At 36.6% G+C, this 24,948-nt stretch overlaps 1 protein-coding gene and 1 non-coding gene across 5 annotated transcripts in view; both read right to left on the bottom strand.

The window, feature by feature from the left end:
* The window catches only part of ERCC6L2 (ERCC excision repair 6 like 2), a 133,720-nt gene that overhangs the window by 31,312 nt on the left and 77,460 nt on the right, over positions 1 to 24,948 (bottom strand). For all 4 annotated transcript variants that reach the window (XM_032392896.1, XM_032392898.1, XM_032392897.1 and 1 more), the window contains 5 exons: positions 24,064 to 24,163; positions 14,408 to 14,560; positions 9,835 to 9,915; positions 7,347 to 8,511; positions 3,641 to 3,795 (listed from right to left, as the gene is read on the bottom strand). In XM_032392896.1, the coding sequence (XP_032248787.1) occupies positions 3,641 to 3,795; positions 7,347 to 8,511; positions 9,835 to 9,915; positions 14,408 to 14,560; positions 24,064 to 24,163 (1,654 nt within the window). The remainder of the gene's footprint in view (positions 1 to 3,640; positions 3,796 to 7,346; positions 8,512 to 9,834; positions 9,916 to 14,407; positions 14,561 to 24,063; positions 24,164 to 24,948) is intronic.
* LOC116624799 lies at positions 10,042 to 10,143 on the bottom strand. Its single transcript, XR_004297955.1, has one exon. It is a non-coding gene; the product is annotated as a U6 spliceosomal RNA (small nuclear RNA).

Raw genomic sequence — 24,948 nt, 5'->3', positions numbered from 1 at the left:
GCCTGCGCGCGCACGCACACACACAGACCACACGCAAGCCTGCGCGCACACGCACACACACAGACCACACGGAAGCCTGCACGCACCCGCACACACAGACCACACGCAAGCCTGCGCACACACACACGCACACACACAGACCACACACAAGCCTGCACGCACACGCACACACACAGACCACACGCAAGCCTGCGCGCACATGCACACGCACACACAATCTTTTCAAACAGAAATAAAGGTCTCTAATAAAACTTTGGTGACAGACAAGAAGCACTCAGAAGAATTCTCAGTAATAAAAATTCTGGATGTGAGCCCCAAGATGAAAGATACTGTACTGTAGGTGGGAGGTCTGGGGATTTCTGGAGACTTTAGAAGCCAGAGGTTTGCAGATATTTTCTGACACTATGGCTGAGTCTCTTTTGCTTTCACCTTGCTTTGTTTCCCTTTACCTTAGTTTATTCTCTTTTCTTCTCATAACAATTTTTAATTTTTCTCAAAACTGCAAATGCACTATTGCCACCAACACACTACAACTCTCTCAGTGAGTGACACACGTATCTCTAACCAAAGATGATGGTGTGTTTCAGTGATCTACTCATTAAAGGTGTTTAAGTAATTCTGACCAGATATGATGAAATCGGTGCTTGTGAATTTTTTTTCACATGTCATATACTGTCCCCAAGTGATTTTTGTATATAGGTAATAGATTACAACTTTCAAGAAATTACAGCCATATTATTAACTTGAGGTTTTATTTTATTTTTTTTATTTTTTATTTTTTTAAAAGATTTTATTTATTTGTCAGAGAGGGAGAGAGAGAGCGAGTACAGGCAGGGGGAGAGGAAGAGGGAGAAGCAGGCTCCCTACCGAGCAGAGAGCCCAACGCGGGACTCGATCCCAGGACCCCGGGATCATGACCTGAGCCGAAGGCAGCCGTTTAACCGACTGAGCCACCCAGGCGTCCCTAACTTGAGGTTTTAAATGGTAGAGGTAAAATCTGAGGGACTGAATCTTACTCTGTTGGAATTTTACTATATCAAGTATTGATTTAAAGAAGTTGGCCGCTGAGATGAGCATGTTTGTACAGACTGTTCTTGGCCTGCTAGCATTGGTGGCATGGGATTGGACCTCCTGCTTAGTGGCTTTAAAACTTCCCGAATATTTTACACCCACTATGATTTAGTCATTAAACAACACATTTCTTCACACACCCTGGAAAAGGTTTACTAAGTTGGTCTGTGTGTGATGGGGAGACATACAGCCTCAAAGGGCATATTAGAAATCCTAGGGGATGAATATTTCAACTTGTTTCTCGGTAAGAAATGTCCCTCACTCCAAAAATCACTGTGAAGAGACAAAGTTTCTGATGAGATTGTGCTGTCTACCTCAAGAATGCTGGGGCTAAAAAAGATTGAGCACTACTGGGATTGCTAATGTAAGGATAAAGGAACTCCCTTGCCCCTGGTCCTCGGCCCAATTAAGGGCAAAGTATATTTCTACCGTTTTCATTTTTACAACTTGCCTTAAGAAGGTTCCAAAGGGATGTTTATTTCTCTTACATTTAGGTGGTTGCTTCTCAGGTCCATTTTGGGAGGAATTATATGAGGCTGCAAATTTCTTTTCTGAGAAATATTTAAATAAACCAACAATATCCAGTTAAATTACTTCATTAACATCTACTACAGGGGTTTGCCAAATTATCTGACGTTTTCACATTAAAATTTGTTTGTTTGGATAAGGGCATGGTTAAAAAAAAGGGGGTATGGTTAAAAAATAAAACCCTAAGAAAAGAATAACTGTCTATTTAAGAGATTCTGATAGGCTCTTCATTCTAATATAGCAAATTTCTGGCATATTTCTGCTTACCTTTTTCAGACAGCTCCCACAAGGTGGACAAACTATAGAAATTGCTCTCTACAGTGTTGGTTGAGATATGGTATATTCCTAGATCAAATGAGAATATAAAAAGGCAGCATACGTGGGTCATGAAAGAATGCTTTCGCGTGTTATATCGTGGCATTGTGCCTTTGGATTACAATGAAAAATGCTAAACGCACAGTCTTTCAAAGTCCATTATTCCATTTATTCTAAGGATATTATCAGACAACTGACTGCTCACTAGATCATTCAGTAGTCACCATTTAAAATCCCAGGGGACAAATTTCCCTCGAATTAAGTGCTAGGAAGAGCCTCCTTCCTCCTTCGAAGAGCTAGCATTTTTTTTTTCCTTTTTCTTTTCCTTAAGGACAACAATTTAGCTCAGTGCTTCTCAGCAGGGTGTTATGGCATTTTGAGCAGAACAATTCTTGGCATGTGGGATGGCCCTCCCTCCCCCACAACAGCCATTTAGTCTCCCTGGCCTTCAGACATTAATGCCACTCGGGTACTCAGTCACTGTGACCACCCAAAGTGCCCACACACATTTCCAAATGCAGTAGTTGAGAAAACACTAAATAAATTGTTTACTTCCTTTGTTTTGTCTACCAGGAAACTCAATCAAACTTGTCATTTAAGAAAATATCTGGGTAAGAACATTATATCCTATATATCTGCATTTAACTTTCTCTTAGTCCTGAACTTCTAGTTTAATTTATATTTTCCTTGTCTCTGAATTTCATTTTGTATTCTGATTTTATTGTTAGGACAATCCAGATCCTCTGTGGAGCCAGAGGAGGTACAAATAAATAAAGACAGCTTGACAGTTCAGAGGCATTTTCCCCCCTTTATTCTTAAAAGTAGTACTAACTAGAAACAAAGTATCATTGTTGTATACAGTACCGGTTTTTAACTCCTACACATCAAGTGGTAGAAAAACTTCTCCTCAGACACTCAGCTCTTAGGAATAAAGAATAATAAGCCAAAGAGAAGAAAACATTTTTAAAAACATTTGATGAAAGTGACTATGTGTAAATAAGATACCACATTTACATAAAGCCTTATTTTTATGTAACAGCAATTTTAAACAAGAAAAGCACATAGGATGTATTTATTACTTTTAACATTATATGAATCCTTTTGCTAAAAATATAAATTCTAGGGGCACCTCGATGGCTCAGTCGGTTAAGCATCTGACTCCTGATTTTGGCTCAGGTCATGATCTCAGGGTCATGAGATAGAGCCCCACATTGGGGCTCCATGCTGGGCGTGGAGACTGCTTAAGATTGTCTCTCTCCCTCTGCCCCTCAGTCCCCCACCCCCACTCGTCCCCGTGTGCACTCTCTTTCAAAAAAAAAAATATATATATATAAATTCTATATGAAGTTAGTTTTCATGTGTGCCTTCATGTTAGATGAAAAATTCTGAAGGAAATCTAATCATACACTTCCCTTTTCTATATGAGCGGAAGTGGTTTTGATTCTGATTTAACTGCATGATTCCCTCAGATTTCTCATTTTTTAGCAAACTTTTATTAAGGGAAACTGTTAAGCAACTCAACATTATTAGGCATTTAAATATAGATGTGCCTTTTAATATAAAACATTTTAGCACAACAGTGCTCCAAATGGCGTTCTGATTTTTACACTTGTTTGTTTATTGCTTATACATAAGTCTTAGTAGCCACTTCTGAGGGAGTATTTAGAGAAGATCCTATTGAGTAACTTCTAAATACTAAAGATGTCAGGACCCTATGTTCTCTTACCTTAGAAGTGCAAACAGCTACATTGGCAGGAAGCTGGGAAAACTGCTTCAATTCAAACACATCCCGTGCTGCCCATCGGCTCATGTGATTTTCAGCTTTGCTGGATCCAATCACAGTCTGGTTGGAGTGAATATAAGCCACTTCCTGAACACCATCTGGGAGGCAATTGGTGTTTATTAAGTGATGTCTCGTTGTGAAGCAATATGGTTCCATGTACACTTTAAAAATTATCAGCAATACACTAAAAGAGAAGTTATGCTTGTTCTATTCTTAATCCTCAAGAAAAACATTGAGTTTGTATGTTAACATCACAATATTCTATTTTTTATAAAAATTGAAAAGAGTTCAAATATATTGGTCTAGGTTTACTTGGAAATGACTTTCCCTTCTCATCAATATGAGAACTTCTGAGATTAGATAACAATTTTTAGATTTAAACCTGAAATGAAGGTTTTGGCTAAGAAAAAAGTCACGGTGAAGGGTTATCTCCATGGATTTGTTGTTTCTATTGATTAAAAAAAATTGTTTACTAATTTAAATAGAGTGCTGGCCTCATCTATCTGTTCCTTTAAACATGTACTTAATTACAGCAATGGAGTGGGAGCATGGGGTTTATGACGAGGGAGTTTCATTTGGTTGGCTTTGTTCAGTTTTACGTTTGTATTTTGTCTTTTTTGTACATATGCCCAGAGAATGTCAAGATTGGGAGCTTTTTAGGAAATGAGAAAAATTAACTTACAGCTTTTATCTGAAAGAAGTCTAAAAAAATGGTTACATTTTTTATTGCTTTGCTTCTAGGCACCTATAATTTACTTTTAAATTGTGGTCATAAAAGAGAAGGCTAGAACTGAGGTCTGTAAAAGCTCCCTCAAACATCTCTGGCAATGAACCTTAATTATGACCTTCAACCCTTGTGCTGTTTCAGTCCTGAACCTCTCTCAACCAAAACTGACAATTGTGAGAAAACAAGATGTTAAATAACAAAAAGAACAACTAAGATAATATTCTCCTTAAATCTCAAAATACCAGGTAGCATGTACGGCAACAGTTTTAAACCTCTAGAAGGATCAAGTATTCTTCTGGTAGAAAATTTACTCAGATTTTTCTTAATTTTGATGACACGTTTTATGTATTATTCAAAATAGCATTAGTTCCACACTACGGACATCTTTTACACAGTAAAAAACAAACACAAAGCTCAGCTAATCTTTTAAAAAACAGTTTACGCAACGATTCCTCAAACCTAAATCTAATTATAGCACACAAACCAAAGGATAGTCCAATACTTAGTTACAAGGGTATCAAAATATATATCATAATGAACTTGTGAATAACCACAAAAGAAAGCTTGATATGTAAATAAGTCAAACACAATGATTATAGTTCCTATATCAAACTATCCTTGCTTATATATCAGCTTCTTTCACATAGTTTTTTTTGGGAATGAGTCAGACACTTTTAAAAGCAATGCTAACTCTTAAAATCACTAAGCAAATTCTCAGCAGATGGTGGTAGCAGGGTAAGCAATTTTTCAATCTCTGAATCCCTACATAAAACAGCCAGCAATAACTGAGCAATAACAGCCAGCAATAAAACAAAAGGCCATGGACAACACATACAACAAATTAAGATAACAAGACACTCCCCCATGAGCCCTAAAATACAAATAGATGGGGACAATCCACCGACAGCTACACTGTGCACAGCATCAGGGTGTGGGTGAAGGAAGCAACAGGGTGGCATCTGATGGATCTGAGAACAGAAGAGCCTAGAATAGCCAACAGGTGTGCCCTGGAGAGCACAGTGGGCCACTTGGAGATGAGTTGGGAAGGAACGGGGATCGGGGAAGGTTTTCCGTTCTCCAATGCTGAGTGAGTGCAGGGGGCTTACGATAAGAAGGCCTGAGAGAATGAAGCAAACTAGATCTTAGGAACTCTCCAAACTGACCCACCAGGGCTCCCAGGTCAGGGCCACACAATGAAGAAACTGCTGGGAGGGAGTCAGAAAGAACAGGATAGGAAGATTAGGAATGAGGGAAAGAGACGGTCTAAAGCAAAGCAGTGGGTACGGATAGAGGCAAGAAATCCCACCACAGTTTTGAGCACTGTACAAAAAAACAGATATGGATCTTTGTGAAATTAGAAAAAATTTCCTAAACTCTGCCTCACTTAAAAAATTCAGGGAAAATAATTTCTATAAAAATGAGCAAGAGGGTCAAATCTCATAAAAATTATTATGAGAAAAAAGAATAAGCAGCAGAATGAAAATATGCCAAAAACATATGCTCACAAAGCAGATTAAAATTGTAACTGACTTCAAAACCAGGTAAAAGACATTAAGAAACCAACAACATAAGTCAGAATTAGAATAACTCAGAAAAGGGTGGACAGGACTCAGGAAGATTTAGAAATTAAAAACAAATTTAGAAATGAAGACTAGACTGCAGGAACACCTGCAGACTGAGGGAACAAACAATAACTAATGCTTTAAGAAAAATGGAAGGATATTTTTAAAAAGCAAAAAGAAATGAAAAAGATAAAGGATTTGAGACAATGTGACATACTGAAGACAGGCAAAGAAAATTGAATATTTGAATAATAGGAGTCTCTGAAGAAGAAAGCCACAGCAAAGGAATAGAAAAAGTAACTAAAAATACTAGTACAAGAAAGCTTTCCTGAAATAAAAACCGAGTTGAAACTATATTATGACAATACTGACCCAGAATAACCAACACTGCTATGGACTGAATGTTTGTGTCCCTCCAAAATTCGTATGTTGAAGCCCCAATCCCTAGCGTGATGGTGTTTGAAGGTTGGGCCTTTGGGAGATAATTAGGTCATGAAGGTGGAGCTCTAATGAATGGGACTAGTAGCCTTAAAAAAAGAGACACAAGAGAGATGATTTTTGTGTCCACCATGGGAGGACACAGCAAGACAGCAGCCTTCTGTGGGCCAGGATGACGGCCCGAACCAAGAACCTAACCATGTTGGCATCCTGATCTTGGACTTCCAGTCTCCAGAACTATGAGAACTAAAGGTTTAAGCCACGCAGTCCGTGGTAGTTTGTTACAGCAACTCGAACAAGACAAACATTCAAACACAGTCTAGTAAATTTACTGGACAATAATGAAAAGAAAAGAAATTCTTTGGGCATCAGGGGGGAAGAAAAAGAACATGTGATACAACACTTCATGCCAAAAGAAAAGGAAGCCTCATATTTAAAATACTGAAGAAAGTGTGAGTCAATGATTTTATGTCTGGCAAAAAATGACTTTTAAGTATAAAGGGCACAAACTGTTACCAACAGGAATCTCAGGGAATATTATTCTCATGAGCACTTCCTGAGGGATCTACTAGAAAATAAGCTTCTGACAACCAAACTGTCTGGCGAGATGCTGACATAAGGACTGAAGAGGAGCATTAAACTTACAGTCACCTACCCGTCAAGGCTAAATGAAGTCTGGCAAAAGGGCTGTGATTCAGATGGGGCACATGGAGGGGGCCCTTGGGGTGGATGACAAAGTTCTCTATGTTGACCTAGGTGGTCTTCCCTTTATCCTGCCACCCACCCACTTCCTCATTTGTGCCTCAGTGTAGCATCTTGATTATAGAACTATTTTACAAACTAATTTAAGAATCTCGTACAGAGCTATTTGAATGCACAAAACAAATACGTAACACAGTTTTCAAAATATATCTATAGTTACCTAAAAATTTATCCATTGACTCATACAGCTGCTCTTGATTGACAACTTTCTCATTTGAAAATTTCATTGATTTTCTTGGCATAAAACTGCCATTTTCCTTATGGTTAGGCAATTTTGAAGAGAAACTGATTCTAGCTTTTATAGTTTTTGGTGTATGGCTCTGTTTAGAGAAACTGATGTGGCGGACAGTTAAATCGTCATCTGAGGATGAAAATTCATCAATGGCTTGCAAGTTACAATCTCCATCTGCTGCATACGGTTGATTTGTTTTCTTCATTGTTTTAGGAAAAGTGAAAAGCTCCTTTTTACTTTCCTTTTTTCTCTTAAACCTCAAAGAACTAGTAGCTCTTCGTTTTCTTACTCTTGACTCAGAGGAAATTTCAATGTCATCAGACTCATCACTAATATCACTACTGCCTTTTCTTTTCATAATAGATTTCAGGGTCATGTTCTCAGGATTTAATTGTTTTGCAATTTGTCTATTTCCTTTGACATCAGTCTTTCTATCATCACCATTATTTCTTATTTTTACAGGATTTTCTGTTTCAGAATTTTGAGATCCATCCACGAGTGGCTTAAACTTTATACCATTCTTAGGACATATCTGAGTTGTATACTGTGTGGGAAAGACGACATCACTATCTTCTGATTCTGTGACATTCTGTAAAATGCAATGGTGGTCACCTGTATTTTTAAAATTTTTCTCATCATCAGACTCAGAAGAAATATTTTGTTTGAGAAGTTTCTCACTTTTATCAAAAATACATTTTTCATTTGGATTTAGGATGTTAGCTAATTTCTGGTGTTTTGAAGTACCAAGAGAGTCATGACTTTTCTGAAAACCAACATCTTTGGCTTCGGTTGAAAGACACATGGGCTGTTCATCAGAACTTTGATCGTCAGAGGCAATATTTCCATCACTATCCTCAACTGCTTTATAGTTTGTTTCAAACAATTTAGAGAAACCACAATGGAGTAAGGTAAGCTGTCCAGCAGAACCTGAAGCTTTACTTGAGTCAGATGCTTTGTTTTTAGCAGTCTTTATTCTTGAGTTTCCCACTGATTCATCATCACTAAAATCACTGCAGGGATCACATGCTTCTTTTGTTGGCAACTCCGCAGGTTGTTCTAGACCTCTATGTTCTTGACAGTCAGGCTCTTTAGACTATATAAGAAGCAGTCACAGAAACATTAGAAAATGTCAAGATAATATCAAATCTATCACACTGGAAGGGTATTAAATTTGGGCAGGTAACTAATATATCACTTGGCATTTTCAAAAAATACATTTTATAAACAAATGCAAAGGATTTAATATTACAGTCTGGTACATTCTTTTTTCAAGTTGAATAACTTTCCAAAATAAATAAAAGTTTGAACAGACTACCACGTAATGAAATTATCTATAAGGAAAACAAAGAGCAGAGGAGTCAGCTTCTAAGATGTAGGGACTGATTCTGGTCTCAAAAGTGAAAAGTACACAGCCTGCTTACTGTAGTCCAGCACATAGTTCCAATCACACTTTAAGAAAAAAACAAATTTGTAGGCATTAACAAAGTAAAGAATTCACAACTGGAAAACAGTTCTAATAGATTAAAAATAAGATCTGATAGAATCTTGACCATCAGAAATAAAGAAAATATTTTAGATATTCTGAAGTAAAATTTGCTACAAATTTAAATCCAGTATTTATTATTTTTTACATCAATCAGAGCTAAATATATGCTTCAGTTTCTTAAAACCGAGGCTTTATTAGTAAAAGATTTGGGGAAAGTATTATCCAGTAATACTTTTTTTTTTTTAAATCCAGTAATACTTTTGCCAACATTTGCTACTCATGTATTTCTATAAAGTTAGAAAAATATTCACCCCATGTTCCAAATCATCAAGCTAGTATAAATGTATAGTTAAATCCCCAAAAGCAAGAAAAAACCAGCAACAACAATAACAAAGAACCTTCCACATGTAGATTCTTTATTAAAGAGGCCTTACGATGACAATATAGATTTTGTAGTATGTGAGATGACATAATACCAAAAAGATCACAAGATCAAGGACTCAAAATAAAATATGTTTGAGTCAGAGAATAATTTTGATGTTTGGATTTAATAATCTTAAACAGACATTGATTACTATTTTTCCATTTAATTTTTTGGTTGGTGAAAAACTGTTTAGTTAGGTTGGATTGTTCATCTATACAGTGTATTTAATTTTGGATTTATAGTTTGGTATAGTTAAAATTCCGGTTTGGATGTAAATGATGGGTGATTGTTCTTGACTTTGTTCTTATGATATGAAATGTGAAATTAGCCTAAACTGTTAATTTAACTGACAGTTAAATTTGTGTCCGACTTTGTGTCCTTGACTTTTTTTTTTAAAGACCTTTTTCTTTACACACTGAAAAATGAAGAGAAAGGAAAAGTAACTTAAAATTGTCCCAATACATGTTTTATAGGAGTCCTAGGCTACAGATTCAAAAATTGCTTACCGTTTCTTGTTTGTGTACGGGAGGTTCCTCTTTCAACCATGTTGTGGCCGTCATGATCCCGGCTTCCACTTTGCCTTCTCTCTATAAAGAATGCAAATAACTATAAAATATGGGGTAAAAACAACCAGATAAACAATAGCAATGGCACGCTAAAATTTGGAGTTAAGAAAGGCAAACGGAGAGCAGCTTGCTTTAGCTCTTTTTTTAAAAAATATGGACCGCTTCATGACTTTGCATGGCATCCTTGCGCAGGGGCCATGCTAACTTCTCTGTGTCGTTCCGGTTTTAGTGTATGTGCTGCCAAAGCAAGAACTGCTTTAGCTTTCTTAACGTTATTTTTCAATTTTGTTAATTACTATAAACTCATATACAGTTTACATAACATTTTAAAATGTTCATAATTCTTAGGTAGTAGAGAGGTACAGCAGAAGTGTCCTGGGCCCATAAAGTACTCTTATTTCTTGTCTTAAAGTGTCTTTTTCAGATAGAAAATGGTACTTTTCAGCCAACTCCACTAATAGTTCTAGTAGGGGAGAGAGAATGAAAAAAATGTTACATATTTACCCAATAACGATATCCATAGCAACTATGTCTACATAATAGTTATAGTAAGGACATATTATTAACATCTCAAACACTACAGATAATGCTAAATATTGGGAACTTGATATTCTAGCCTATATTGCAGGCGTATTTATTGTTCATATTCACTAAAATATGTTTATTGATTCCTTTGGTGTAATAAACATCAAATGAAAAGGTCCATCTAATATGAAACTAAAAAAATACCTAATAGTGTAACAGGTTTGTTACATCTTTTGGGAAAGTATTTATGTTTTTAAAGCTTTTGGTATACCATTCAGCAAAGGTACTTAATGGCCTAGATTCTAGACCATTATATTCTCCTTCAAAAGGAAGTCAATTTATTTTTCTTTTTAAGACTTTGTTGACTGAACAAGGGGAAATACTATTATCCTCATCAGAGTTACAATGCCCAACTTACAAATACACATATCTACCAATGGCATGGTTCCAGCCACCTGGTATCCAGGGCAACAAGTAAAAATCTCCCCTCCAGAACTGTAGAGAATGATAAATAGTTCTTTGAGATCTTTTCTTCCGATGGTTAGAGGCTATTATTGCAAGGGAGGGGGGGTCTCCATCCCAGTACTATATTTATCCTTTCTAAAGCCAGATGGCTACAACAGATGGAACAGGCAGCACCAGAAATCTTCAATCCTGTTGGAACCCCTTTGTGATAGGTAGATGGCAACTCCAGTCTTCTGTTTCTCAGGCCAAACACCTTGGAGTCATCCTTAACTCCTCTTTTTGTTCTCATACCCTGTATCTAATCCATCAGCAAATCCTGTCAGCACCACCTGGGTAATATATACAGAATCCAGCCACTTCTCATGCCATCTACCACTATTGCTCTGGTCCAAACCACCATCATCTCTTGGCTAGATTATTGCAGTATCCACCTACCTGGTGTTTTGCTTCTGCTTTTGTACTTCTATATTCTAATTCTTAATATTTAATCTAGATTGTAGAGGTCAGACTATGTTTTTCTTCTGTTCAGAACCCTCTACTTGCTTTTTGTCTCACTCAAAGTCAAAGTGCCCACGTGATCTGGCTTCCTGTCATCTCTCTGGCCCCATCTCTTGCTTTCTTGCTCACTCCCCTCCGGCCACTCTGGCTTTCCTGCCATTTGGAAATTCTGCTGGGCATGCTCCTCCTGCAGGGCTTTTGCATTTATTCCTCTGTGTAAAACACATCTTCCTCCTTCATCTCTTCAAAGAATCAATTGCAACCTCCTAGTGAGCACTTCCTTGGCTATTCCATCTAAAACTGCAATGCTCTTTCCTTGACAGTCTTCCTATTTCCCTTCCCTGCTCTAATTTTTTTATTAGGATATAATTTACATATAACACTGTGTACACTTAAGGTGTACAACATGTTTTGACGCATTTATCTATTGCAATATGATTACCACCATAGCTTTAGCTAACATCTCTATCATGCCATAGAATAATCACTTCTTTTTTGTGGTGAGACCATTTAATATCCACTCCGTTAGCGACTTTGAAGTATATAATACGTATTATTGACTATAAGCATGATGCTGGGCATTAGATCTCCAGAAGTCATTCATCTTCTACCTGCTCTATTTTTATTCTCAGAGCCTATTGTCATAAGACTATATGTATCATTTTTTTGTTTATTATTTGTTTCCCCAAAATAGAATGTAAATTTTTTGTAGGTAGGACTTTTTGTCTATTTTATTCATTTCTGTATGCCTAGCTCTATGATGGGTAGTACCTGACATTTAGCATATACTCAATAGATGTTTGTGAAATTAGCCCTCAATATCTCTCTCTAAAGGGAGATCATGATATAGATAAAGTCAGTGCAAAGTAGAACTAAATTGCCTGGAAATCATCAGATTAAAAGTGTTCTATAAATGAAAATTTCTACATTTTAAAACATTTTAAAAGAGATTTTCTACAACCTTTAAAAATTAAAAACGTATTGCAGGAAGTGAAATAATTCTTTTGCTTTTTGATATATGCTTCAATTACATAGGGCTTGGAATAATGATATTTTTTTAATTTTTTTATTAACATATAATGTATTATTTGTTTTAGGGGTACAGGTCTGTGATTCATCAGTCTTACACAATTCACAGCACTCACCATAGTCCATACCCTCCTCAATGTCCATCACCCAGCCACCCCATCCCTCCCACCCCCTTCCACTCCAGCAACCTTTTTTTAAAACATTGTTTGGCCAAAAGCAGCATGAATCTAACCATGCCTGAATAATTTTTATTATTATTATTATTATTTGTTTTTTTAGGGGAAGAGATATTTATTCTAGCCTGTAAGCACCCAGCTTGAATAATTTTAAATTCTGGCTGATAACAAATGAGCAATTTTAATTCAAAATTTAATTTAATATTGGGGTGCTGATGATATGCCTAGTAAGAAGTTAAGCATATTTTACCACAAACAAAATATAAGACCAAGAGAGTCCTGTCATTAATAAACAATCCTGGAGGAGAAACAAGATATACTTAGGACAACCAGAAAACAAGAGAACTTTTCATTTAATAACTTGTCCTACCGAATGTCTTACCTAACATTTGCTTAAGGAATAGGCTGCTATTCTGATAAAATAACTCAAATATTTGATAAATGAGAGAAAAAAGGATAAGTCATATAATGCTAACATACTTTATAGACAATATTTTTAAATGAGAAACACCAATATAGGTTGGTATGTTGGGTATTACTCTGAGAAGGAAGTAGGATCTGAGGGGGGCCTGGAATACTAACAAGGTTACCGATTATAAAAAAGGAATGGGAAAGAACAAGTCCATGAAAGAGACGGTATATTCAAGAAAAAGACGGGGACTTTATTTTTTTTAATTTATTTTAAAGTAATCTCTACACCTAACATGGTGCTTAAATCCACAACCCTGAGATCAAGAGTCGCATGCTCTTCTGACTAACCCAGACAGGCGCCCAAGACAGGGGGACTTCAAATGGGCCACTCAATTCAAATAGTTACTATAAAACAAAAATTCAGCAGTATACATCAGACACTGTACAATAGTTGCAATATTCCCAGGATATACACAATACATGCCTCCCTCTTAGCCATCTTGCTTAACATGATATTACATGTTCATTATGTAAGTGTTCTCTTTCACCTCTCATCAAGATGGTCTAAGTTCTTTAAGGACAGGGACCAATTGTTCTTGACCCATTTTTATGAAACTGACTAAATCAATGAAGTACGTGAAGGTTTTACTACAAAGTCCTGGAAGTTAAGGGAAAAAATCTTTGAGTTTTCTGAGACTCATTTTCCTCATCTATATGATGAAGGGATTGAAAAAGATGATATTCCAGGATTTTATGATACTCACATCGGTATCAACTAGAAAACAGGCTAATACCCTTAGTATCCTGACATATCAAAGAATTTAAGCGATTTTTTTTTTTTAATTTAAGCGATTTTTAAAAAAGGATAGAAATTTCTGTTTGAAGAATAAGAAACATCTGTATGCTAAGGATGAACACAACTGAGAGAGTTTGAAATATTGGTGTGGAATTTTTATTGGGAACAGAAAACAAAAATCTCCATGAGACATGAGAGTGCATCTCAGGGAGTATTTGGTAACTTTTAATCAAAACACATTTTATATTTTTGTTTATTTAGGAAAGTCTCTCTCTCTCTCTTTTTTTTTAGTTCCTGACTTTAGCAGCTGTTCTCAAAATAATACATTTCTCTTTGACAGTCTGAATATGGTCTTGGAGGTCATACTATCTACTATATGTATCTGTATTTGTGTGTATACATTATTTACAACTACACATGGGGAAATCTTGGTTTAGAGGTACAATAATTCACTTCCTATTTTTCTAAAAGTCAAAATTCTAAACACAAGGCATTTTTTACTAAGAAAACCCCAAATGTCTCTGAAAAGGTAGCAGCAATTATATTTCAAGTTTCCTGAGGGAGAAAACGGTATTTAAAATATCATTGAAAAGTTCAGGGAAAAATTTCACACCTCGAGGATGTCCCTTGTAAGACAAGACCCTTGGGACCTTAGTTTGAAGAGATTATAGACCCCAAAAAGCTCTCCTCGATGCTCTTTTGATCCTTGAACCGCTTCAAAATATCGCTTGGCATTTTCACTTCCAACCACCACACAGTGAAGTTGCTAAAACAGAAAAAACACAAGATACTTTTGAAGTGTTTGCTCCAACAATATGTCAGAATTTCCTGGCATTCCCTGTATATACACAGCTTTAGCTGGAGCAGGCAGAATCTCCTTAGGGAGGAATTTTATTTTAATTTCCCTGGCAGATGTTGCCATTATGGTGAAATAATAGTAATCGGGCCAGTCTTATTGAAGAAGAGATCTTACATTTCCTATTTTATCTGTTTTCTACCAACTGAGTCAAGATCCCATCACTATGCAATATTCATTTGATGTAAAATGTTTAATGATAAAAGGATACATTTGAATACACTTTTCTCCTTTCTAGACTCATTACAACAGGAACTACTAAAACTGACAAAAATATCCCTATTTCACCAAAGTTAAATTATAACCTAAGTAACTACATGATAATTATGTTGCTGTCAAACTAATTGTGTCCGTTACATTGTCAACCAGCAGCAAAAACCCAATCACTGTTTAGAAACACTGCATCTTTGAAACACTTGAATATAGAAGGAAACTTGAAGGACATATACCACTTTAGTAACAACAATAGTGTATTCTTTATTTGCGAGGTATTTTACTAAATGCAATGTAAATATAATCATTAACCCCATATACACTTTAAAATTTCTTGGAAGAAACACAGACTGCACAGAGTGGAAAATAACTTCAGTGCATTGTTGATGTAAGGATTAGTAAGAAGTGATACTGTATTGTTTTTTTTGTTTTTTTTTTTTTTTATTTATTTGAGACAGAGAGAATGAGAGAGAGAGCACATGAGAAGGGGGAGGGTCAGAGGGAGAAGCAGGCTCCCTGCCGAGCAGGGAGCCCGATGCGGGACTCGATCCAGGGACTCCAGGATCATGACCTGAGCCGAAGGCAGTCGCTTAACCAACTGAGCCACCCAGGTGCCCAAGTGATACTGTATTGTGATTTAAGTTGATTTGTACTGTAATACATTACTCTAGGCAACTAAAATAATTCTTGTTAATAATAGCTGCTATTTATTGAATACTTACTACCTGTGTAATATTTGTACATACTCTCATTTAATACCTACCTATAAGACATTATTATCTCCCTTTTTAGAAATAAAGACTTAAGTTTAGAGAAATTAAGTGTCTTCTCATAGACTGCCCAGCTAGGAAGTGTCATTTCTAGAATTTATACCTGGATTTGGTTAAATCCAAAATTAATACTTGTAAAAATTTCTCATCTCCAGGATGTCCCTTTTAAAACAAGACCCTTGGGAACTTAGTTTGAGGAAGCTTTGGATCAGCATCCAAGTTGATCAGTTGGTATCAATATTCTAGAAACATAGGCTATAGTCTGGGAAAAGTGAATCACCATAGCAACTGATGTACCTGATGGTCCAGTTGATGATTTTACCCTTTGCTACTGACTCTCCCTTAAACTAAATATAATCACCAAAGTAATTTGTAAGCATTAATCTGCATCTTTGTAAGTTCCCTACCAAAGTTTTACCACAAAATTTATAAAAGGCACATTATTTTGTACGTAAAATAAGTTTTCCATAGTGGCTCCAGTAAAAGTGAAGGTCAGATACATCCATCTATAGGCTGCTATAAGAAAATAATGTTAGAATTAAAGAGGGTGAGGAGGAAAAAATCAGTAATTGGAAAATGTAGCTCAGGTTCTGGCTTAAGAAAAACCCATTCAAGGCTACAAAACGTTTGGATTTCTTCATAACAATGCACAAAATGTACATGAGGTAGAAAGAAAAGAAGCAATGTTCGCCATGCTAAGGAGTCATGACACCTTCTTCCATCTTCAAGACCAGTAGCGTGGCATCTTCATATCATTCTGACCCTCTGCTTCTGCTTTCCTCCTTCTCTCCTTTCTCTGAACTTCCTGCCCAACTGTTCCCTTCAGTGATTACTTTGGCTCACACAGAGAATCCAGATGGGTTTGTGGGATTAGGATGTGGACATCTTTGGGGGAACATCATTCAGCCTACCAGAGTAAGGACATGTAAAAGGAATGATGGAGGCTTGACAAAATGACACAAAATCCACCTTGTCTCACTGGACCGAAGCAAGGCAGTTTTAACATCAAAATATACAGTGAAATTCAACAGACTGTAACCTATTACTAATACAGGATCCCATGAGTCCATATAGATTAAATAAATATATAGAAAACAAGGGAAACTCTTTTTTATGGTAGAAGAGCAACAAAGAAGAAGGAATAATGGAAATTAAAAAGTCACCATCTGACAATCATCATAGTGGTAGCTGATTCAGGTGGGAATTAGCAATGAGGGCTAAGGCTGATGGGTACAGGCTTAACAAGGAACAGGATATTGGCATAGTCTCAGAGGATGTCCCCATAAAATACTTATCAATTATAAAGGGAAAAAATGGTGACTGCAATGAAGAAAGCTGACAGACACGAAACTGAATGGAAATAAAGGTCACCACCAGGCGCCTTCTGACCAATGCAAGGAGAAGAGCACAGAATTGTTTCTGAACTATTTGTGCCAGGGGTTCTTGGCTTGAATCTGGACATGAGGAACATCAAATGGACCTACTTTAAAGGCGAGCTAACACAAGGAAAGGCCTTACTCTTTAACACTGTGAAGGTCATGAAAGACAGGGAAAGCTTGGGTAACTAACTACTCTAGGTTAAAGAAAACTAAAGAGACATGAAAAGAAATTCTCTATAACCACGATCCTGGTTTGGATCCTGAACCAGAAAAGAAAAAGGAGACAAGAAATTGCCAGGAAGTTGGTGAAATCTGAATTGAGTTTTGTGGATTACAAGGTAATCCATGTTAGTTTCTTGATTGGGATAACTGCATTCTGGAGAGGAGAGCAGAGGGAAAAAGCCAAGTGCAGGACAACACACAAAACTGAGTATTTATATGCAGGCAACTATTCTGATATGTACATATAAATAGGAGAGTGTCCTTCTTTGGGGGAAATAGACACTAGAGAACTTAGAAGTGATATATCTGCAACTTTCTCTCAAATGGTTCAGAAAAATAAAGATCATGGCTGAGGGAAAGAGAAAAGCAAATGTGATAAAATGTTAACAACTGGGGAATTTGGGTGAAGTTAATTGGGTGTTCTTTGGGCTATTCTTACAATTCTTCTGCAAATACAAATGTATTTCTAAATTATATATATCTATTCACCTTTCATATATATTTGGAGCATTTCATATAATCTAAAATTTGGCATTCAGAAATTAAAGTGAATTTAGATTATATGAAATGCTCCAAACATGAAGGAGTACAGTTTCTTTGTAGGTGTTTTATTTTTTAAAAGTATAAAATGTCTGAATGCATTATCACAACAAATGCAAACAAAATATCAAAGTGATAGTCCCCCTTGAATAATACAGATCATCCTTTATAAGTCTTAGTAAGATTGTAATGTTTAGGTATATCCTTCTAGATCTTTTTCAATGCAGTTAGAGCTATTTATATATACACATAGAAATAACTTTATGCATCAACATAATTGATATACTTGTTCTGTGAGTCAGGTTTTTCAGTCCCACTTAAAAATGTCTTAGAGGTCTTGCCAGATCAGTACATCTGGTCTATAATTTTTTTTTTCTGTTGCATGTATCAGAATTTATGTTATCATTCTGCTACTACAAGACATTTAGGCTATTTCTTTTTTTCATTTTTTTAAACAAATACTAATAATGCTGAATATAAATCCTTGTTATCCTTCACTGTGCGTATGTAAGAGTATTTTTGTCAGACAGATAAGAAGGTGCTATATGTTTTAAAATGTTAACTTAGCCTATAAAATAAATGGACCAAGTTATATTCTCAAAAATAGTATGAGTACCTCTTTACAAATACTCCCACCAATAATGAATAGTACCAATCTCTCTATATCTCTAAAACCACTCCCCAAAACAAAAACCCACACACAAAAAAGTTTTTGCAGAATGTGCATAACACAGTATTGTTTTTTTATTTTATTATGTTATGTTAATCACCATACATTACATCATTAGTTTTTGATGTAGTGTTCCACGATTCATTGTTTGTGTATAACACCCAGTGCTCCATTCAGTACGTGCCCTCTTTAATACCCATCACCCGGCTAACCCATCCCCCCACCCCCCTCCCCTCTAGAACTCTGTTTGTTTCTCAGAATCCATAGTCTCTCATGGTTCGTCTCCCCCATAGTATTGTTTTATTTTATATTTCTAGATTACAACTGTGGTTAGGCATCCTTTCATATATGCATTAACCATTTGTATTTTTCCTTCAATAAAATGCCTAATCATAGTCTTTTTATTGGTTTGTGGAAGTTCTTTATGCACTATAGATGCTAATCCTTTGTTTACCATATACTTGGACATTTTCCTCCTAGACACTTTTTATTTTTATTTTAAAGATTTATTTATTTGAGAGAGGAAGAGAGAGAGAGAGAGAGACTCCGCACTGACTGTGGAGCCCGATGCAGGGCTTGATCCTATGACCCTGAGATCACAACCTGAGCTGAAACCAAGAGTCAGACACTTAACCCACTGTGCCACCCAGGCGCCCTCCCAAAAAAACTCTTTATATTGATTATCTGGACATTAAAAAGGGCATATAGGGGAGCGTTTCTTGGTTCATACTCATGTATTTTAATCTATTTCTTAGCTCCATCTTTAATAATGTGTACCTGGTATTTTCTGATTTCTTGTTTCTAAAAATTATTTTAATTTTTTTATTATTATGTTCAATTGGCCAGCATATATTATTAAGGAGGGCACATGTTGTGATGAGCACTGGGTGTTACATGCAACTAATGAATGTTGAACACTACATCAAAAACTAATGATGTCCTAGATACTTTTTAAATTTGGCTTGTAGGTCCTCTGTCATACAGAAGTTTCACATAAAAATGTAGTTAAATTTACAATATTTGCCTTTGAGGCTGTATTAGTTCCCTAAGACTGCCTTAACAAAATGCCACAACCTGGATGGTTTAAAACAACAGAAATTGATTCTCTCACAGTTCTGGACGCTAAAGTCTGAAATCAAGATGTTGGCAGGACCACACTCTCTCTGAAGGTTCCAAGTGAAGACCCTTGGTTCCTGCCAATCCTTGGCATTCTTGGTTTGAAACTGCATTACTCCAATCTTTGCCTCCTTCATCAAGGTCATTCTCCCTCAGTGTCAGTTTGTATCTGAATGTCCCTCTTATAAGGATATTGGTCATTGGATTAGGGTCCACCCTAATCCAGTATGACCTTATTTTAACTTGATTACATCTGCAAAGACCCTACTTCCAAATAAGATCCCCTTCAAAGTTACACATAGGGGAAGGGCTTTAACATACCTTTTCTTTGGAGGGGGCACACAATTCAAGTTCTAACAGAGACTTTGTTAAAGATTTTTACATTCATGTTCATAAGAGATATTGGTCTGTAATTTTCTGTTCTTGTAATATCTTTGCCAAATTTTGGTATCAACATTTTTCTATCTTTCTAAAATAAGTTACAAGTGTTCTCTCCTCCTTTGTTTTCAAAAAGAATATCGTTTGATAGAATTCACTGTGGAAGTCATCTAGGTTAAAGTCTTGTTTTATGAGAAAGGTTTGAATTAAAAATTCACTTTCCTTGACAATATAAGGCATCATTTTCCCTCATTTGAAATCATTGCTCCTAAGCATCCAGAATCACTAATAAGAAGTCAGATGTTTATCTAATCTTAGTACTATTATAGGTAATGTTTTTTTTTTCTCTCCAGGTTCATCTCTGGAAATTTAGAGGACTTTTCACTTTATCCTTGGTGTTTTATAATAATAGAAAGATGGTGTAAGTGTGGATCTATTTTCATTCATCCTGTTTAGCACTCATAATTACATGGGCCTATATAATTCTTGGACTCTTGTTTTCTACTTTTTATATTCTTCGTCCTTTATTTAGAGTTTCTTTCCATCCCTTCCTTCTATTCCCCTCTTCAACTATAAGACTGGTATTAGAACTTCTACACCTAGAATTCATTTCCCCTAACTTTTCTTACATATATTCTTTGTCTTTTTGCTCTGTAATCTAGAATAATTGTTTAGCTCTCTCTTTTAGATGAAAACATTGCTCTCTTCTACTCAGGCTATCTCTGGAGTTCTTCATTTTCTGGAAGCTAATGGATTCTTTTTCTGGTAGTCTGTTCTTATTTCTAGGATCCTACAACCTCACTCACCTTTTTTTGTTGTTGTGTTTTAAAGATCTATTTATTGGGGTGCCTGGGTGGCTCAGTTGTTAAGCGTCTGCCTTCGGCTCAGGTCATGATCCCAGGGTCCTGGGATCGAGCCCCGCATCAGGCTCCCTGCTCGGTGGGAAGCCTGCTTATCTCTCTCCCACTCCCCCTGCTTGTGTTCCCTCTCTCACCGTGTCTCTCTGTTAAATAAATAAAATCTATTAAAAAAAAAAAAGATCTATTTATTTGAGAGAGAGAGAGAGTGGAGGGGCAGAGGGAGACAGTCCCCAAGCAGATTCCCCACTGAGTGCAGAGCCAGTCATGGGGCTTGACTGATGCCATGACAAATGAGATCACGACCTGAGCCAAAATCAAGAGTCAGACACTTCACTGAGCCACGCAGGCAACAACCCCCCCCCCCCCCAGCCCCACTCATCATTCGAAAATACTACTTATACATTTTTAAAGTTCTATTTTATTCTTTTCTATTAATTTTTGTCTTCTCTGATGTTAATTGTTCTTCCTCTTCCTCTACCTCTTCTCCTTTTTGAGTGCCTATAATAGTTCTTATGGCTCTTGTAACAAATTATAAACTTGGTGGCTTAAATCAAAATGAATTTATTTTACTCTTACAGTTCTGGAGTCCAGAAGTCTGAAATCAGTATCACTGGGCTGAAATCAAGGTTTGGCAGGGCCATGCTCTCTGCAGATGCTCTAGGAGAGAACCCATTCCTTGCCTCTTCCAGCTGTCGGTGGCTACCAGCATTCCTTAGCATGTGACCACATCACTCCATTCTCTGTCGCTGTGGTAACATTGTTTTCTCTTCTGTCTGTGTCAGATTTCCCCTTGCTTCTTTCTTATAAGGACATTTGTGATTTAGAACCTACCTGGCTAATCCAGGCTATTTGCCCCATTGCAAAATCCTTAATCACATCTGAAAGACCCTTTTTTCCACATAAAGAAACATTTACAGATTCCAGGGATTAGGACTTGGTATCTTTGAGGACCATTTTCATAGTGTTTCTTTTCTTAAACTGTTCAAAAATTATTTTTTGTTGGGTATTCATCTGTCTTCAAATACCCTACATTCTTATCTCAGCCTACTGCGGTGATCATTCAGAGCAGGGGACGTGTAAGTATTTAATCTTCTGGGCAACAGGAGGGACTTTCTTCTCAATTTCAGCAAAATATGGAGCTCTGTCTTGCTTTTTTGCTTCCAGTATTTCTATTTATTGTTCCTACTTGAGAGCAGACACCTCTGTTGGCTCTAATTTGCTGCAATTGGGGTAAGATTATACGGGGCTAACCCATCTTGTTAGATCATCAATGATATCCCAAAGAGGGGGCATCATAGTCACCCTAAGACACCCCCATTTTTTTTTAGTATCTGCTGACTCTAACTTGGAATATCCAGAAGCTGCACCTACCTTTTTTAATAGTCTCTTTCTGAGTTTAGCTTGGCTTCTTCCTTCAATCTGATCCCAAATGCCTTTTGTCTTTTAGGGTTCCTTATAACTTCTGGGCCACAAATAGAACTCTTCTTACTTTCCAAAATTTTTACAGTTTTTTTAAACATCATTTTTGGGAGTGCCTGGGTGGCTCAGTTGGTTGAGTGTCTAACTCTTGGTTTCGGCTCAGTCATGGTATCAGGGTCATGGGATTGTGCCCCACATGGGGTTCCACGCTCAGAGCAGAGTCTACCTGAGATTTCCTCTCTCCCTCTCCCTCTGGTCCTCTCCCGACTCCTTGCTCTCTCTCTCTCTCTCTCTCTCAAATAAATAATTTAAAAAATCATTTTGGATTTCTTTTTCCCCAAAGGATTTGAGGAATACTCAGAAAGCTAGCTAGAGTGTGTATGCCACATGCACTCTTGGTTCAAACTCCAGTCAACCTTTAAATCACATCTCTTGCCTTTTTCCTCACACAACTGCCATATTATCTTGATTTGTGCCTACCTAATTATATGGCTGAGTCTTTCTAAAGGGCTCATGCTTAAAAAATATTTTAATAACCAAGTAGAGCATACAAACTTCTGAAAATGGACATTATCCTCATCTTCTGAAGTAATAGTATTATATAGTGTATATATATGTACATATATATAGCATATACATATAGAAAATTACTACATATATATAGTAATGGACAGAAAAATTATACTGGATTGTGACAAGTCTAAGACAATATTCTAAAGAACTGCTCCTAAGATGAAAAGAATAATGTTCTCCTTTTTTCCAGCACTGTTTAAATATATCTGAACAAAATAATGTTCAAGTAGTTGTGCTATACCAAAGAACAAAAAGATGAAAGGTTTCTTATAGAGCTAAGTGCTTTAAGAAAAAACAAAACTGCTGTGTACAATTCTATTTTTAGAATTAAGAAAACAGCATAAATTTAAGATTGGATCATTCTTAGGTTAACTACCACCACATGTTTGCTCTTAAATAGATGCCAACGGAATATATAGGGAGTAATTCAAATTTAACATTTATAATTAAACTTGAACCTCATTCCAGATCTTCTCAAGTGAGCAATTATAAACTAAATAAATTTTGTTTATTTAGAGACATAAATGGTGAAGTAATTGATACCCTAAGGATATTAAAGAGTTAATACAATCTCAGATGAACACGAAAAGCACCGGCACAGTAGTTAGTACACTTGAGTTCTATCCCTGTTATTCCATTTACTGGGATGTCCCTGGGTCCCAGTTTCATTATGTACAACATGAAATGGTTGCATTAGATATCTCTAAGGGATTTTTCCCTTAGTCTTCTTCATACAATGGTACATGCAGAAAATGGTAACATGAACACCTCTCTGGAAAGGTTTCTTAAGGCTAGAAGTTGGTTTAGGTAATCTTGCTGCCCAGAGAGCTGTGAGATCAATGTGTCAGTGCACCTGTATCCCATCTGTGGCATACAATTATGTCTTGTCCCACAGGCTGGGGGGCTGTGACCTTGCTACTCAAATTGTGGTCCGCAGTAGTGTTGGCACTCCTGGGAGCTTGTTAAAAATGTAGAACTCTTGGGCTCTACCCAGAGCTACTAAATCAGAATCTGTAGTTTAAAGATCCCTACGTAATTCATGTACACATTAAAGCTTAAAAAGTGCTACTCAAAGAAAATTTCAGCTCTGAAGTTCAATGAACATAAGAATTCATCCGTTTTACAGAATATATTCTAAAGTATATTTCATAATCTTATTAAATTCCATATTCTAGTTAGAATAAAATGAAAAAACAATTTTTACACAAATTTCTGAAATTTTTGAAATAGACAAATGTTTACTTCTTAATTAGGAAAAGGGAAATATATTTACCTGCTTGTATACCTGTCGTAAGTACATGATCTCCTCCACAGTTCCCAAAGATATCAGCCTAAACACTTTCACATCCCTGCACTGCCCAATCCTATATGCTCTGTAAAAAGATTAAAAACAAAAACCAACAAAAATCAAATGAAACAACTTTGGGTTCAGGAGGTAGCTTTAGGATAGAAAAATGGAATGTTACTAAAATTTTAATTTAAAAAGAAACGTATGCACAGTTTATTGTACGTCAATTATATATACCTCAACAAAACTGTTTAAAATGGGGGAGGGGAACAGTTAATCAACTGGCAAACCTATAGAAGTGTAGATCTGCAGCCCTAATTTCACAGAGATTTCTGTCTGGTTGAATCACTCAGTTGACTAGCACCCCAGGTATTTTGACATGGACCATAGTGCAAATTAAAACAATAACCTCATTTACCACACTGGTTAACTGTAGGTCTAAGCCTGGGAGCTTCTCTCAGGTGAAGGCTTTATTGGATGCTCTGGATGATGTCCTGTTTTTTTGTTTTTAAGATTTTATTTATTTATTTGACAGAGAGAGAGCACGAGCAGGGGGAGGGGGCAGGCAGAGGGAGAAGCAGACTCCCCGCTGAGCAGGGAGCCCGATGTGGGGCTCAATCCCAGGACCCTGGGATCATGACCTGAGCTGAAGGCAGATGCTTCACCGACTGAGCCACCCAGGAGCCCCAAGTCACCTGTTTCTAAGTATCTGTTATAGTCATGGGCTGGGCGGTGGGGACCAGGGGCAAGGTCAAACTGCCTCATGTTTGAAACTGTTAAAATTTGGGGGAAATTTAATTTTGACCTTGTAAAGTCACTCTATGTTGTTGTATCTGGTACTCTCTGCCTCCTTCACTCATTGCTCCTCAT

The sequence above is a fragment of the Phoca vitulina genome, unplaced genomic scaffold, assembly GCF_004348235.1.
Source record: "Phoca vitulina isolate PV1807 unplaced genomic scaffold, GSC_HSeal_1.0 scaffold70, whole genome shotgun sequence".
Classification (NCBI taxonomy): domain Eukaryota; kingdom Metazoa; phylum Chordata; class Mammalia; order Carnivora; family Phocidae; genus Phoca; species Phoca vitulina.
This window is presented reverse-complemented; position numbering and strand designations above follow the sequence as displayed.